At 38.2% G+C, this 14,969-nt stretch overlaps 1 protein-coding gene across 2 annotated transcripts in view; it reads left to right on the forward strand.

Moving 5' to 3' along the window:
- LOC131228688 (alanine--tRNA ligase, chloroplastic/mitochondrial) overlaps positions 1–14,969 on the forward strand; it is a 132,349-nt gene that overhangs the window by 40,063 nt on the left and 77,317 nt on the right. For both annotated transcript variants that reach the window (XM_058224529.1, XM_058224530.1), the window contains exon 5: positions 8,391–8,469. In XM_058224529.1, the coding sequence (XP_058080512.1) occupies positions 8,391–8,469 (79 nt within the window). The remainder of the gene's footprint in view (positions 1–8,390; positions 8,470–14,969) is intronic.

Raw genomic sequence — 14,969 nt, forward strand, 5'->3', positions numbered from 1 at the left:
GGGAGTGAGTGATCAACTCAGTGGAACAATAAAGCAAAGGTTAACATGTTCTCAATTCAGTCAAGCAGTAATGATAACGCATACAATCAAACATCCCTAAGTACTGTGATTAATGCAAGAATGGTATGAAATAATGATGCATGCCCTCGCCTGCGCTCCCTCAACGACTTCATCTCACGATCGCGCATGAAACACTTCCTCAGTGCCTGACCTGCTACGCCAAATGCATACGTAATGCGGTGCATGAGCATGATTACCAAGTTCTTATTAGTCCTTTTCATACAGCAGGCTTGGAAAGCTAAGGTACCTCTCTTATATCAATTCCCAAACGGTTATCCATTTTAGGGTCGTCAGTCCTAGTAAATCTCATACGATGTTACGGTTCTAGGTCACTGTAAAGGGCTCGTCACCTTATCAGTGCAGGCCTAGTTTGTACTCTGGTTACTAGTAAAGGTCCGCCGCCTCTACGCGGTCTTAGAGTATACTCGAGGTCACTACAAAGGGCTCGTCACCTTATCAGTGTAGGCCGACAGCTCGAATACAGTGTCCCATACTACCGTATTTGGCTCATGAGTTTGGGTTGCTCACTAGTCACTACGGGGAGGCTCGTCGCCCCAGCGTAGGCCGACAGCTCGACCACAGTGTCCCATACTACCATGCCCGACTCATAAGTCTTAGCAGATCAAGGTACCAAGGTTAAAGGGGTTTCCACTAGTAAGTTTGGTACCTTAGGTTCAAGCAGTAGCATCCATACATGGTGAACATACATCGGGTCAATCGGGTTACTTGGCGAGCTCGACTAGCACGAGCGCACATCGAATTGATCGACATGAAGTGCACGAGCACTCCGTGTGGCCTAACCACTGTCGACAACTGAAGTACGGCTTGGGCTCATCGAACACGTCCTGTGGGCGAAAACAACCTCAGCCACCAAATCAGAACCTGTTACCGATTGCCTGAACTATTTCATAGTCCCAACCACACTTAGTACCAACAAGAGTTCATGTGAGATAATCAAGTAGTAAGTAATTCAAATCCTACAACCATTTAAGCATTTTATGAAATACAACATAAACATGAATTCACACATATGTATTTCATAAGTAATCCGATAATATAATATAAGGTACATAGAAGGATTTATACACATAGTTAAGGTAGTTGAGAACTTTATCTCAACGCCCATATACAATACAATTCACCAATTACTTACTCATACAGACAATTTATCAAACACTTATACTACAACTATTGACATACATGACATATGTTAATTTTTAACATATACTTGGACAAATCCTTCTGACAAGGAGTTGTCACATACACCATCATCATGCACTTACATCCCATAGCCACGGGAGGCACAAATCATGATTTCATATTCATTCAGTCATTTCAACAAACACTTAAACTACACCCTTCAACATACATGACGTACATCGGTCATAACATGTATTTGGGCGGATCCTTTCGCCAAGGAGTTGTTACAAATGCAACTATCCCATATCCATGACAGATAATCATGGCAAACACGAATCCCAATTCTACACGCATTCAATCATTTCAACAAATACCTAGAATACACTATAGTCAATATAGTTCATATATATCTGAAACGCGAAACAAACGACGCATTTGGCATGTGAAATAGCACCCACGTCAGTAATAAATCATTAACCGACATTGAAAGGCTTGAAAACCATAACCTATACGTTTATAGTCCGCACCTTTCGCCGGTAAACGCGTAACGAACTCAGTTTAAACACTAAGTCTTTGTTTACGGCACAACGACAACCTATAGCATGAAACAGGTCAGCTATTTCACCATTTACTCTACCTGAATCCCTAAAACAGATTAGGGTTAGGATTTCTTACCCGAAAATGGAATCAGAATCGCCAGTATAGCGATACAGATAGGTCGATTCAGCACGTGGAGCGATGGGCTCGGATACCAGGAACTCTCTCCCACTTTCTCTCTCACTTTCTCTCTCTTTCCTTCTCTCTTTGCTCTCTTCTCTCTCCTAGGGTTGCAAAATCGTATGGAATGAGAGAGAGAGGGTTTAAGGCCCTTATATAGGCCCAGAACTGATGGGAATGGCCCCAGGGCCAAGGTATACTTAGGTTATATCTAAAGGGCGTCTGTTTCAGCCCAACGGAGCACTTCTGGTGGCCCCTTTTCCACGTGCGGTCGGACTTAAGCTCCCTGACCATGGATCTAGGTCAAGTTGAGTTTTCGTTCCGATCGGATTTACAGATCAACCGTGGCGGACCAGTTTCAGTTCAACGGTCATGGGCACTCGATCAGGGCCACAAGTACATGGCCATGTATGGGACATTTCCCCTGATCCGAGGGTTTATTTGGGTCAGATTCTGACGGTCTGAACCCTTATATTTGGCCCGCAAGCGACACGACTCAGATTATTTAAATTCGGATTTAATTTCTAAAGATATTCATGTTTCTCACACACTTTGCTCCGGGCTCAAGTTGTGCATTTCTAGACGCAATTAAGACTTGATTTCCGAGGAGGTTGTCAAGTCCAGTAATGCGGTCATAGCTGTATAGTTTTGCGGTTATCGGACTTTCGACGTGCGGTCCAGGTCCGATACGGAGTTTCAGTGTGCTCCTGAGAGCAACCGAGTTTAGCGATGGATTCTAGATTTCAGGATAATATAGCGTCAACGATATTGCACGGTTTGGGTCTTGCAGATCATATTTAAAATGATTAGTGCTAATTTCATAAGTACTCTAGTTTAGCACTTGCTAATATTGACCTAATTCCTAAAGGTTTTGGTCCTGGGTGATTTCTGCCTGAGGTGGTACTTGGGCCTTTGTAGTTTGTATAGAAAGTGATCCAAGCTATTAATACATAACTAAATTGCACTCTAATTACAATAGAATAAGGTCCTAGGGCAGTTCTACGTCCAAGGACGTCCATTGCCAAGTTGGGAAAAATCCGAGATGTTACATGGGGTTTGCCCTGAAGGAGGCCTCTGTTTCTTTGATGCATTTATGTATGCATTGTTCCCAATGCTTATTCAAGGACTCAATTTGCCGGGCTAACTTGGCCACTGTTTCTTGCAGTTGCTCCATGTTTAGTGTAGGGTGCAGACCGAAACCAGGACCCGTGCGTGTGGGCATACACTGACTTGCTCAACCTAAGGACTTGCTACGGCAACTATATGCGTTTAAAAGCTAAATGACCCTACGAGACTCTATATGAAGGAGACTACACACTGTTACTAAAATTCAGCTCGATAGTTGTCAAAATATAAGAAAGTTTTTTTTTTTTTTTTTTAAATAAAATAAAAATAAGAAACAACCTTGTTTCTAAAAACGAAAAAGGAAAGTTTCTGAAAACAAATTAGGAAAGTTTCTAAAAAAGCAACCTATTTTCTAAAAACAAAAAAAAAGGAAAGTTTCTAAAAACAAATTAGGAAAGTTTCTTAAAAAAACAAATTAGGAAAGTTTCTAAAAAAACAATCTAGTTTCTAAAAACGAAAAAAAAAGGAAAGTTTCTAAAAACAAATTAGGAAAGTTTCTAAAAAAACAAATTAGGAAAGTTTCTTAAAAAAACAACCTAGTTTCTAAAAAAAGAAAAAAGGAAAGTTTCTAAGAATAGAAAGTAAGTTAGTTTCTAAAAAGAAAAAGGAAAGTAAACTAGTTTCTAAAAAAGAAGGAAAGGAAATTAGTTTCTAAAAACAGATTAAGAAAGTTTCTAAAAACAGAAAAGGAAAGTTTCTAAACCTAGAAATAGAAAGCTAAGTTAATTTCTAAAATAATTCAAATAAGGGGATAACAGAAAATTTCAACAGCTTATGTCAGGGTTTATGGACCTCTAAACAACCATATATGATGAGAATTGATGCGTAATGGACATAAACAACTAAACCCTAAACATGTAATGCATTCCCCTATAAGAACCCTAAGCTTTGATATTAAATTTGATGCAGGACATGAATTTAAATATGATATGCAAGATTTTAGGCTTAGATCATACCAATTCAGAAACAATCACACAAATTCCACATCCCACATGAAAATCTAAACGTTCAATTAAAGGGGAATCTATGTGGGTCCAGGCCTACACACGTTAGGGCTGGATCAATTTAAATTATGAACTAAACAATACTCAAAGGGAAATAGAAATCAACCACACATGCATAAGAATCAGTCCCTAATCCAAGGGATTCCCCAATCTCAATTCTAGGAGCCCTAGGGTGAGAAAATTGGAAAATAACTTGGGGAAAACGTAATCTAGGGCTAGGATTCATGAAAAACGGCTATGAGATGATAAAAGAGGATAAAAACCCGAGCCAAAAGACGATCTCGGGTGTGGACAATGGGCTTGGGGCGCTCGCACGTGCGCAGGTACCTGGCCGCACGTGCGAGGGGGCGTCGATTGCGAAAAAGCTCTCCTTGGCCCTGTTCAGCCAGGGGTATGCTCCAAAACCCCGAAGTTTCGGGTCGATCCGAGCTACGGCTTGTGCGTGGTACTCCGCCGAAGTTTCAGCCATCCTGCGGGCCGAAATCTGGAAACTTGCTGTAATGAAGAAAACTGATGCAACAAAAGACGAATTCGAAGAACGGATGGTGACAGAAGATGGAAAAAAAAGATGATGGAAGATGGGGTGAATCGGGATCGATGTGACGTCGCACGATAGTAGTTAGCCCTTTGAAAAGGGAAGGCTTCGCACCCACTTTTGAATTCTTCCACAACTCACGAAGAGAACAGAAAAATAAAGCAGGAATATTTTATTAAACTTGAATGAATCCAAAGAACTACAAGGGGTACCTATTTATAGGGAAAACCCTATACCCCAAAAACTCCCACCATGTGTGCAACCTATTACTTGACGATGAAGTAAACTAAAATAAAAACCAAACAAAGAAATCTAAAGCGTTCATGATGTTTTAAATAATAACAATAAGTAAAAGCTAAAATATGAAATCAATCCGACGAGTGGGCCACGATCATGAAATTCCATGATGGACTTTTCTTGACTATCGGGCCCACTTTTTTTGAATCAAAACTTGTCTTCTAGCTAGGAGGCCCTCCCTGGACGTCGTCATCAAGCCAGATCGATGGTGGGGTCCTCCTTTTGCGTACGTACGTACGTAGGGGTGGTGGTGTGCGGGCGTGCGTGTGCACGATGTCCTCATCAATTGTCTTCGTCCATTTCTCCATCAACCCTATCTTCTTTCACTGACCATATCTACTGTCCTCTTTCCAGCCGTCTAGTCACCTTAAATACAACATCTCCTAAAGGTCTCAAAGATCTTTATGGACCTTACCATTAAATTCCTCTAATTTTACCTCTCTTTACACCAATCCTTCCAATCCAGCATCTCTCAATGAACCATCTCTCACCAACAAACATCTGGCCCCATCACTTGTCCAAAACCCAATCACCAGCCTACATGTAATCCTTGCTGTCCATCATACAAACATTGGTAATCCAACAACTCGTCTCTTCCAATCACACATCCATTCCAAGTTCCCTCTGTCAATACTATCCATCCCAACCAACCACATTCTAGTCTAACCCATAAAACTGTATTGTCCATCCAACTGTCTAAATCATCTAGGTGCCTTACATGGCCCCATGTGTTCGATAGAGAGGGCAAGGCACCAAATGCGTTATGCATGCTAAAGCAAGAAACCAAGAGATTGGACTCTTAAAACAACAGGTCGAGTATCTACCCAGAGCATACGATCAAATTCCTTTCAAGATGAGTTGAGCCTTTGACCTAACGCATCACAAGACTTGAGTTCACTAGCTTAATGCTGCCGACTGTGAATGCGAGAATGAACTGTCCTATGAAGATCTAGACTTTGATAAAAGGACAATGTTCGATGAAGATGAACCAGTTGAGTGTCAGGACCTTGGTGAAATGCTAGGCTACAATGAAGATGAGCTTGGCGCGCATGCTAAGAATTTAAGTCTCAACAATGGCCTGATCTTCGATGAGAGCTATGTTCATGATCGTGATCTTCAAGAGGATCTTGCGATCGTACATGACCTAATCCTCATTTGAGAGAATCCTGTATCAACTCTCTACTTATGGAGGGATTGCCAATTCAAGAGCCTATGGATGCCTGTGTGACTTGACCAGAATCGCATGGTGATCATCCATGTTATGGACAAGTTGCTTGACTACTCCAAGTAAATTCATGACTAGGTAGCTGATATGTCCAATGCCTTTTTGGATGAGATGTATGCGATTCTATTAGCGATTCTATTAAGTTATGATCCATTTGGTAATTGTTATGCAATGGAAGCTTTGATGACAATCGTATTGGAGCCCAATGTGAGGTTGACTTTTTCCCAACCAAGGAAAAATATGCGGCCCCATGATGCACGTGGACCCCACCAAAGGGGCCAAAAGACAAGCTGAAACTGCTCTAGTTTGGGGGTCAGGCTTCGCCTTAGGCGCATGGGCAGATCACGGGCACTGGTGGATGACCACACCTATTGTGAGGGAGCTTGGACTGTGGAACATAATTTTGTAATGATCGTTCTCTTTGATCTTGGAGTGCCATGATTGTCTAAAGATAGGTCCCATCTTAGTGTGCCCCACATCTAGATGCATAGATTTGTTTTTTATTTTTTATTTTTTAATTTGTATATTTAGTTTGTGATAAAGGTGTTTTAATTCAGTGTTCGAAGTATCAGTATCACTACAAGTTTTGTTGGCTAGGGATATGGAAACAATATTGATATCGCTGACAATATTGTCGATAACAGAAAATCGGGTTAACTATGGGCAAAAATGTGGAAATTTTCATTGAAACTTTAGAAGACTCTAAAATACACATATTTGCATATTTATGAATTAAAAAATTGCAAAAAGCATGCATACATAATAAGTATCCATTTAATGGGAGTTTTGAAAGCATGTGTTGTTTTAAGAAATCATTCCAACCATCCCATCAATCCCATCTATCCCTTCAACCATCCTATCTTCCATCCAAACATCCATCAGTACTTTAGAATATCGTCAACACATGATATTTCACCGAGAAATCGTTGACAATTGAAAATGAGACGAAAGAATGTAGTCTCGATATCACTCATATTGCGTTAATGATAATATTGTCGACAATTTGATCACTGCAACATACAACCATGTGCCCGTGAAAAAATTTGAAATGGATTTTTTTTTTTTAATAAGCATATTTTTGGCGATATTGATACATTGGTGATATTTTCAAAATATTACACTAGTGATACAAGCGATACCTAGAATTTACACAATCGAAAATATTTGCGATACATTGGAGATATCAATACATTGGCAATACAAGCGACAGATAGAATTTACATAGTCAAAAATATTGGTGATACATTGGCGAAATTGATACATTGCCGATACTTAGCGATACATTGCTGATACTTGGAATTTCTGATACTACCAGTGTTATCGGTATTGTTGAGCTAGAGATGGAGATAATATCGGGGATACTCCAAAAAATGAGTTTAGCTAGGGTTTTCTTTGATTAAAGTTCAAGCTCTTTGATTAAAGTTCAAGCTAACTTGGGGAGCAAGTTAGTATGGCTTATAAACATATACCTTCCCTATCTCACTACCTTTTCCACTACATTAATTCTTGTTGACCCTTCCATGGAATACTTCATTTTTGAGGAAATGGGCCTTTCACCTCTGAGGGCATTATTATATGGAATTTGGTGGTGGTTGTGTTCTTGTGGAGAATTTGAAAAGATAGAAATTTTAAAGATTCTTGAAGGTAAAGAAGTTCTATGACTTTGGTCCAAGTCTCCAAGAAGCTATGTCATTACATGGCTATTTCCTTGGCCATGAGTTTTGAGGAATTTCCTTCTCTAATCTTAATGTGAGATTGGATTTTTTTTATTTTTATTTTTTTTTGCAATATTCAAATGCTACCTAATGTCTTGTCCTTGGTAGCTGGTAATGTTCTTTGGCATGTGGGACAACTTTGTGTCCCCTTCTTGTTTTTGTGCTAATAAAGTGTTGCCTTTAAGAAAAGAGAATGTAGGCCTGGGTTTTGTCAATGTATACATTGTAGAACAAATAATGCAGAGGTGCAGTTCTTCGCACTTTTGGAAGCATGAGATCAGCATCCATGTGTATTGTTCAGGGACATCATAATTGTTTTTTTTCTTGAAATTTCAATCTTATTTGTGGTAATGAAAAATTGCAATTCTCCTTGATATATATATATATATATATATGTGTATGTATGTATGTATGTATGTATGTATGTATGTATTTTAATATAGTTATTTGTATTCTATCTTTATCAAGTTGATTGGGTCTGTTCAAAAGCTTTTGCTTTCTATTGTGGATCGGTTTCATATCTTCTATTTTCCTCTAATACACATATATTAATACATTCTCTGGTTCTTAAGGTTCGGGTTATCACCCAAGAGATTATGGATTAGTGTTTTCAAGGACGATGATGAAGCATTCTCTATATGGCATGATGAGGTAAGTCACAAGCAAATTTATCAGTAATTTTTTAACGGGTTATATTTTTTATATGAATTGTGTATTTCTATAATCTTGAAGATGTCATTTATGGGTCAAGCTAGCACCATTCATGTCATTACTATTCTTTGTAATTGTATATTACTAACTTGGTTAGCAGAATAAAGGAAAAGGTTGTTCTCTCATCTTCGAGTTCTATTGTGGTCTCAGAGCCTTGTTTGAGTTTTTCCTGTTTCTTTTTCTTTTTCTCACAGTTGCATGCATTGCTGGAGACCAGATCAACCTGATCAATAGCTGGAAGTCAAGATCAGTTTGATTGGAGATTCAGGGACTGAACCAAACAAATTGATTCTTAGTCATTTTTCATCTCATTTCAAGGGCATGGGCATGTGTGGCGCTGTGCAGCTGAGTAGATTAGATCTATTGAGGAAGGTCTTGACTTTCAATGAATTTTATTTGAGTTTTTGACACATCCTTGGTAGCGTTTTTTGCCACCTTGGTAGTGAGACGTTTTGCAGAAATGCTGGCAAGTTGATTGATGGATGCCATATATTGTTGATGGAAGCTTCTAATATTCAACTTTTTCCTAAATGAGGCGGTGATTAATAATGTGCTTGGCAAGAGCACGAAATACTGGATTGTGTGACATTTCCATGGTCCTTTGATGATAACAATACTATGGAATCTTGTAAGAAGATGTCTTAACCAAGTCAGTTCTGCTGCTTCTGCAACAATATTATCCTTAGAGCAGGATTTAGCTTCTGCATTGGATCTCTCAACTATCGTTTATGAATGCACCAAGAAATATCAATTGTTGAGGAAACAAAATATCAGTTGTGGCATGATGAGAATGGGTTTTCCTGCCAATGAATGTCAGAATGCTAAAACAACGACTGAGGAAATGTTGTTGGAGATATGATAAAGCAGTTTAAAATTGCTGGTTCTTTTAACATAGAGAGGGATGTACTTGGCTGCTTGAATATGATGATCCTGAGGAGCACATAGGAACTGGAAAACATAATTGACTAAAGGTTATGTCAGCGTGATGAATCTGAGATATTCAGGACCACTTACCATGCTTTAACATAAAAGAAGATTCTATGCACACTTCTGAAAGACAAAATTTAATAATATAAACACAAGGACATGGAAATGGGAAATTGAATATCAGCGAGGACGAAAATATATTGCTTGATTAGAATGTGTGCCTTAGTGGTATTTACCATTTTTGTTGATAAACAAAATGAAGAGACCGAACCAAATATGTGGTAGATGTTTGAGGTGTCCATTTGATGCAGTCCCAAACGGTGTAGAGTCGTAGACAGACAACCCGCTAGCAACACAGCGAGGGAAGAGAAAACACGCACACTGAAGGGAAAATCAAGATAAGAAAATGTGCTTCTTTGCAATTAGCCTGGGAGGAATGGACATACACAAATAGTTGAAGGATGGAACATCCCTCTCACTTCTTGCTGTAAAGTTTCATAAAAAGAATAGTTGAATACCATTTCCTCTCTTAAAAAGAAGCTTTATACATCCAACCTCTAGACCCCTTAACATTATTGATGTGTTTACAGATCTCCAACCAATCATATTGAAGCCTAAACCTTGCTAGCCAATAAGAGCAGAACAATGACTCTAAGCAACCAATCAAACCTTAACACCTAACAATGAATCAAATAAAGCCTAGAGAAATGACCAATTAGACAAGAGTACACAACAAAGCAAAGTACTATTACCATTCAAACATTGATAGGCTCCACCGTGCTTTGTTGATAGACTCCATGCTCGACTAATCCAGCTTTTCTAGGACCTGCGTCCAGTTCGCATTGACATTCAATCATGCTGCAAAGCCTATTAAGCATCCCTTCATGCTCACATCCAATGCTGTCCAATGATGGTAACATCCAACTCAGTTGGGTGGGCCCACCTAATTTCCATTATCAATTGTTGTGTGAGGATGACCCATGGTGCAAGCAAACATCATGTGTGAAGGAGTGCAACATAAGCTGGATTTCATGCTAAAAGCACCTAGCTTGTAGGAGGTGGATGGATGGTTCGTAAGAGAGACAGAGGAGAGAGTCGCCTTTTCCATAGGACAGGAAGAGGTGCTAGGTTGGTGGGAAATGTTTTAAATAGCTATGCTATGTGGCAAGAAGCTTATGCTACGTAGCATAGCTTAGCCTTAACGCTACGTAGCTCATGAAAGTAGCTTAAGTTGTGTGTAGCCTATGCTACATAATAATTTGCATACGTTACACACTGCATACACTACGCTACACACTATGTAACTCACATTACAAATTATTATTTTTTATTACAACATTAAAATCAATTAATGTTTTCAATGATTTGTTGCATTTTCTATTTTCAATGAAAAATAGTTAATCTGTTTAATGCTTTTAGTAAAACAATATAAGTAACAATATTAAATCAGTTTTGTTACTCTTTCTTCACCTTTATACTTAATCATTTCCCTTTCCTATCACTTTAGGTTCCGTTTGGTTACCCCCAATGTTGTTAAAATCGTACGATTTACGATTTGAATCATATCATACCCATGTAAAATCTGAATTGCACATTGGAATCGTAAATCACATTGAACCGCACGATTCAATGTCGAATCATACAATATAATCGTGAATCAAACGATTCATATCGAATCGTGCGGTTAGAGTTTTTCGACAAAAAACCAGCAATGTCCGGTGAAATTTCCAAAATCTTTTCTTTTTTTTTTTTCTTGTTTGCAAATTTTTTAGGGCTTTCTGTTTTAAAATGTATTTAGGCCCCACTCTCATTAGAATAACATATAGTTTGCAACTTTTGAGAGATTTTGGGGACTTTGAGAGCTTGTGGGCCATAGGAAACCTAGAGAAAGAAATCAACATATCTTTTTTGTTGCTCAAAAAAATTGAACGTCGCTTGTTGCACTCGATTTCTACGTTAAAATAGGTAAGAATTCATGTAAAATATTTAGTTATTCTTTTCTATTTCATTTCTTTCATATATTGGTGAAAATATGGGTTTTTCAGAGAAGAAAAATAGAATATTTCAATTTTTTCAGTTTTTTTCCAATTCTTTTTGGGGCTTTTGTGTTTAAAAGTTATTTATGCCCCACATACAGTATAATATTACTTCTTTTCTTTCTTTTGAGAGAGTGGTGAGATTTGGAGTTTATGTAGTCATAAATAGTTTTTTTTTTTTTTTCCGAAGAGTTTTCCTTTTTAAATTATAGAAACGCGCGAATAGCGAATACATATACATTATACATGTAAATGAGGATGGGGAAAATGTTATTTTTTGAATCATATAGAAAACTTACATGTATATGGGATGGGTAAAGGAGTTATTTTTTAAACTTGAGTATGAAATGATGATACAAGTACAACACATTGACAATGACTCAATGATATATCTTTTTATTTTTTGCATGTTCATGACAAAATGGATGATTGATGTGTTTTATTTATTTATATACAATTTTTATATTTTTTATGACATGTTTTATGAAAATTTGAAAAAATCTTACAATTTATGATGCGATTCAGACCCTTTTACAGTTTACGATACGATAACGATTATGAGAACATTCGTTACACCATATATTATGAAATTTTGTTAACTTTCATTAATAGTCATGTCTAATTTTGTGCAAAATATCATGAAATTGGTGCAACCAAACACAACCCTGATCAAAAATCTAGAAGTAGCATGTAGCTTACACTTCATGCTTCAAAGAGGTGAACACTATGCTACACGTTATTCGCTATTTAAAACATTGTGTGGGACCCTCGTACCTTTGACATGTGTGGTCCCTAGTAGTTGAAACATGTGCATGATGTTCATATGCACATGGTCGACTTGGATGATGTTTGGATGGACAAATTGCCAACAATGATCTAGCATATGAGTGAGGCCTGTGGGACCCACTGTTGAGGGGTGGAGTTGTCCCCCTAGGTTGAAGTCAACAATCCACGCGATCTTGATTATTGAAATTGTGGGGTGCTAAATTGATCATGTTCAAAATGTTTTGGCCCAAATGCTGGTTGCATTAGACTCCCTGAATTGAAAAAATATGCCCTCCAGTTTAACTCCAAGAAAATCTTTCCGCAATATATGACCTATGAAATTTAATATGATGGGCAATTCGAAATGCTCCTGACACTTTTAGCAACATGACTATCCATGGTCAACGTTAGTGCGATATTTGTTTTCCCTCATGGATGAGATATGATGACCTTTGGTAGAAATTTTCCATGCTCAATCTCCTATCTTTCGTTGATCCATGTTAGCTCACTAGGATTTGGATGTCTCCTCCGAGAACTCAAGTGTATCAATGATGTCCCAAAACATTATGCTTTTGTGATTCTTATTATCAAATGTCATCCAATCATCTTCTTTAAGGTTATTATCATACCTTGGAGCTTGGTTGACCTTCATCGAGATCCATATCATTGGCATACATGTTGAGCATGTCTTCAAGATTGAATATGCACCTTGGAGATCACCAATCTATATGGCCCTCAGTGCAAAGCACATTGATGGATCGGGTTATTACGATCATCTTGCTCATAGGCATACCTCAATGGACATTGCCTTTGAGGCAGGCCATCAGATTCATCCTCGGACTCTTTGCCTACATCATGCAACAGAGCCTCAAGTTGCGCAATGCGCTAGGTCAATTCTTCGACTTGCATTCATAGCATCCTCTTCCAATGGATCAATGGTTGGCCTCTTGCCTGCGGCCATGACATCAGGCCCTTGCAATCATGGAGGCATAATGTCTCACCAGTCACTAGCAATAACGAACCCCTCTAATGCCACTTTTATGTGGCTCCAAATAGTTTAAATGGACGACCCACTAGGAATGCGACAATAGAGGAGAAAACATGCAAATGGAAAGGAAAATCAAGATGAGAAAATGTGCTTTTCCGCAAGTAGATCAAGGAGGAATGCATGTACCCTAATAGTTGAAGGAAGGTTTAAAATGTCCCTCCCACTTCTTGCTGTAAAGTTTCATAAAAAATAATCGAATTTCCTTTCCTCTCTCAAAGAGAGGCTTTTAAATGTCCATCCTCTAAAACCCACCCATTGATCATTTTTTTATACATTGATCCTTTGCAAGAGAGTTGTGGGGCAAATTCCTAAAATCGTTTGGAGTATTATGGGTGGTGCCGGAAACCATTGATTGTTTCTTTATGGCATGACATGTTGGGGAAAAGGGAAAATTGGGAGGAAGGTTTGGCAGTTAAGCATATTAGTTTATATGGTTAGAAAGGAATGAGAGGTGCTTTAGAAATCGAAAAAGGCAAGTTATGGAAGTATTTGGAAGGCCTAAATCTAATGTAATAGAGTGGGCGAAAGCTTCTAACCTCATTATTCAGTTTCGGGATAGTTGGTGTGAGTTGTAATATTATTTTGATTATGTTTCTGTATCTTTTGGCTTCGGCCTTCATCAATAAATTGTCAGTGTTAAAAAAAAAAAACCCTCTAAAAATGTGCTTACAAGTCTCCAACCAATCATATTGATGCCTGAATGTCACTAGCCAATACGAGTAGAACAATGACTCCAACTAACCAATCACGCCTAACATAGTACCTAACAACCAATGAAATAATGCTAAGAAAATTGAACAATTAGACAAGAGCTTACAACAAAGAGGTCTATTATTACCTCGAGTAAAGAAAAGAAACAAGAGAAATCATATGTACCTCTTATGAAGATTTCCCTCGATATAGGCTCCTAGATTCATTTGTGTGTGCATGTGTGTACGTGCGTGCTGTGCGTGCACACATGCGTGTATTTCCACACAAATCCAGTCAAGAACCTTTGAAAACGAAGTTTCCCCTTTAACAGAGAAAAAAAAAAAAAAAGAAGAAAAAAACACCAAACGTATGAAGCGAGCATGAAAAGTGAGTCTCAGGGGCATATATCAATTGGAACAACCAGTATACGTGTTTTTAAGTCTCCAACCAATCATATTGAAGCCAAAACCTCACTAGCCAATAGGAGCAGAGCAATTGCTCCAACTAACTAATCACACCTAAAATGGTACCTAACAACCAATAAAATAAAGCTAAGAAAAATGAACAATTAGACGAGTACACGACAAATAATTTTATTATTACCTCAAGTAAAGAAATGAAACAAGAGAAATCATCTATACCTCTTTTGAAGATTTCCCTCCAGATCACTAGGAGTGGATCGGATCCATCTATATAGGCTCCCAGATTCATTTGTGTGTGTGTGTGTGTGTGTTTCCACACAATCTAGTCAAGAATCTCTGAAAATGAAGTTGCCCCTTCCTTTTGGGGAGAGGATAAAAGTATGAAGTGAACATGAAAGTGAGTCTCCGGGGCATATATCAATTGATACAACCAGTACAGTGACTGAACAACCTATATATTGGCTGATATGGTGCAAAAATTTAGACGAATCAATTCACTGGCATTTGTTCCGTTATACACATCAGTAGATACAATACATGTCAGCTGATATT

Source organism: Magnolia sinica, chromosome 16 (assembly GCF_029962835.1).
Source record: "Magnolia sinica isolate HGM2019 chromosome 16, MsV1, whole genome shotgun sequence".
In the NCBI taxonomy this organism is placed as follows: Eukaryota; Viridiplantae; Streptophyta; class Magnoliopsida; order Magnoliales; family Magnoliaceae; genus Magnolia; species Magnolia sinica.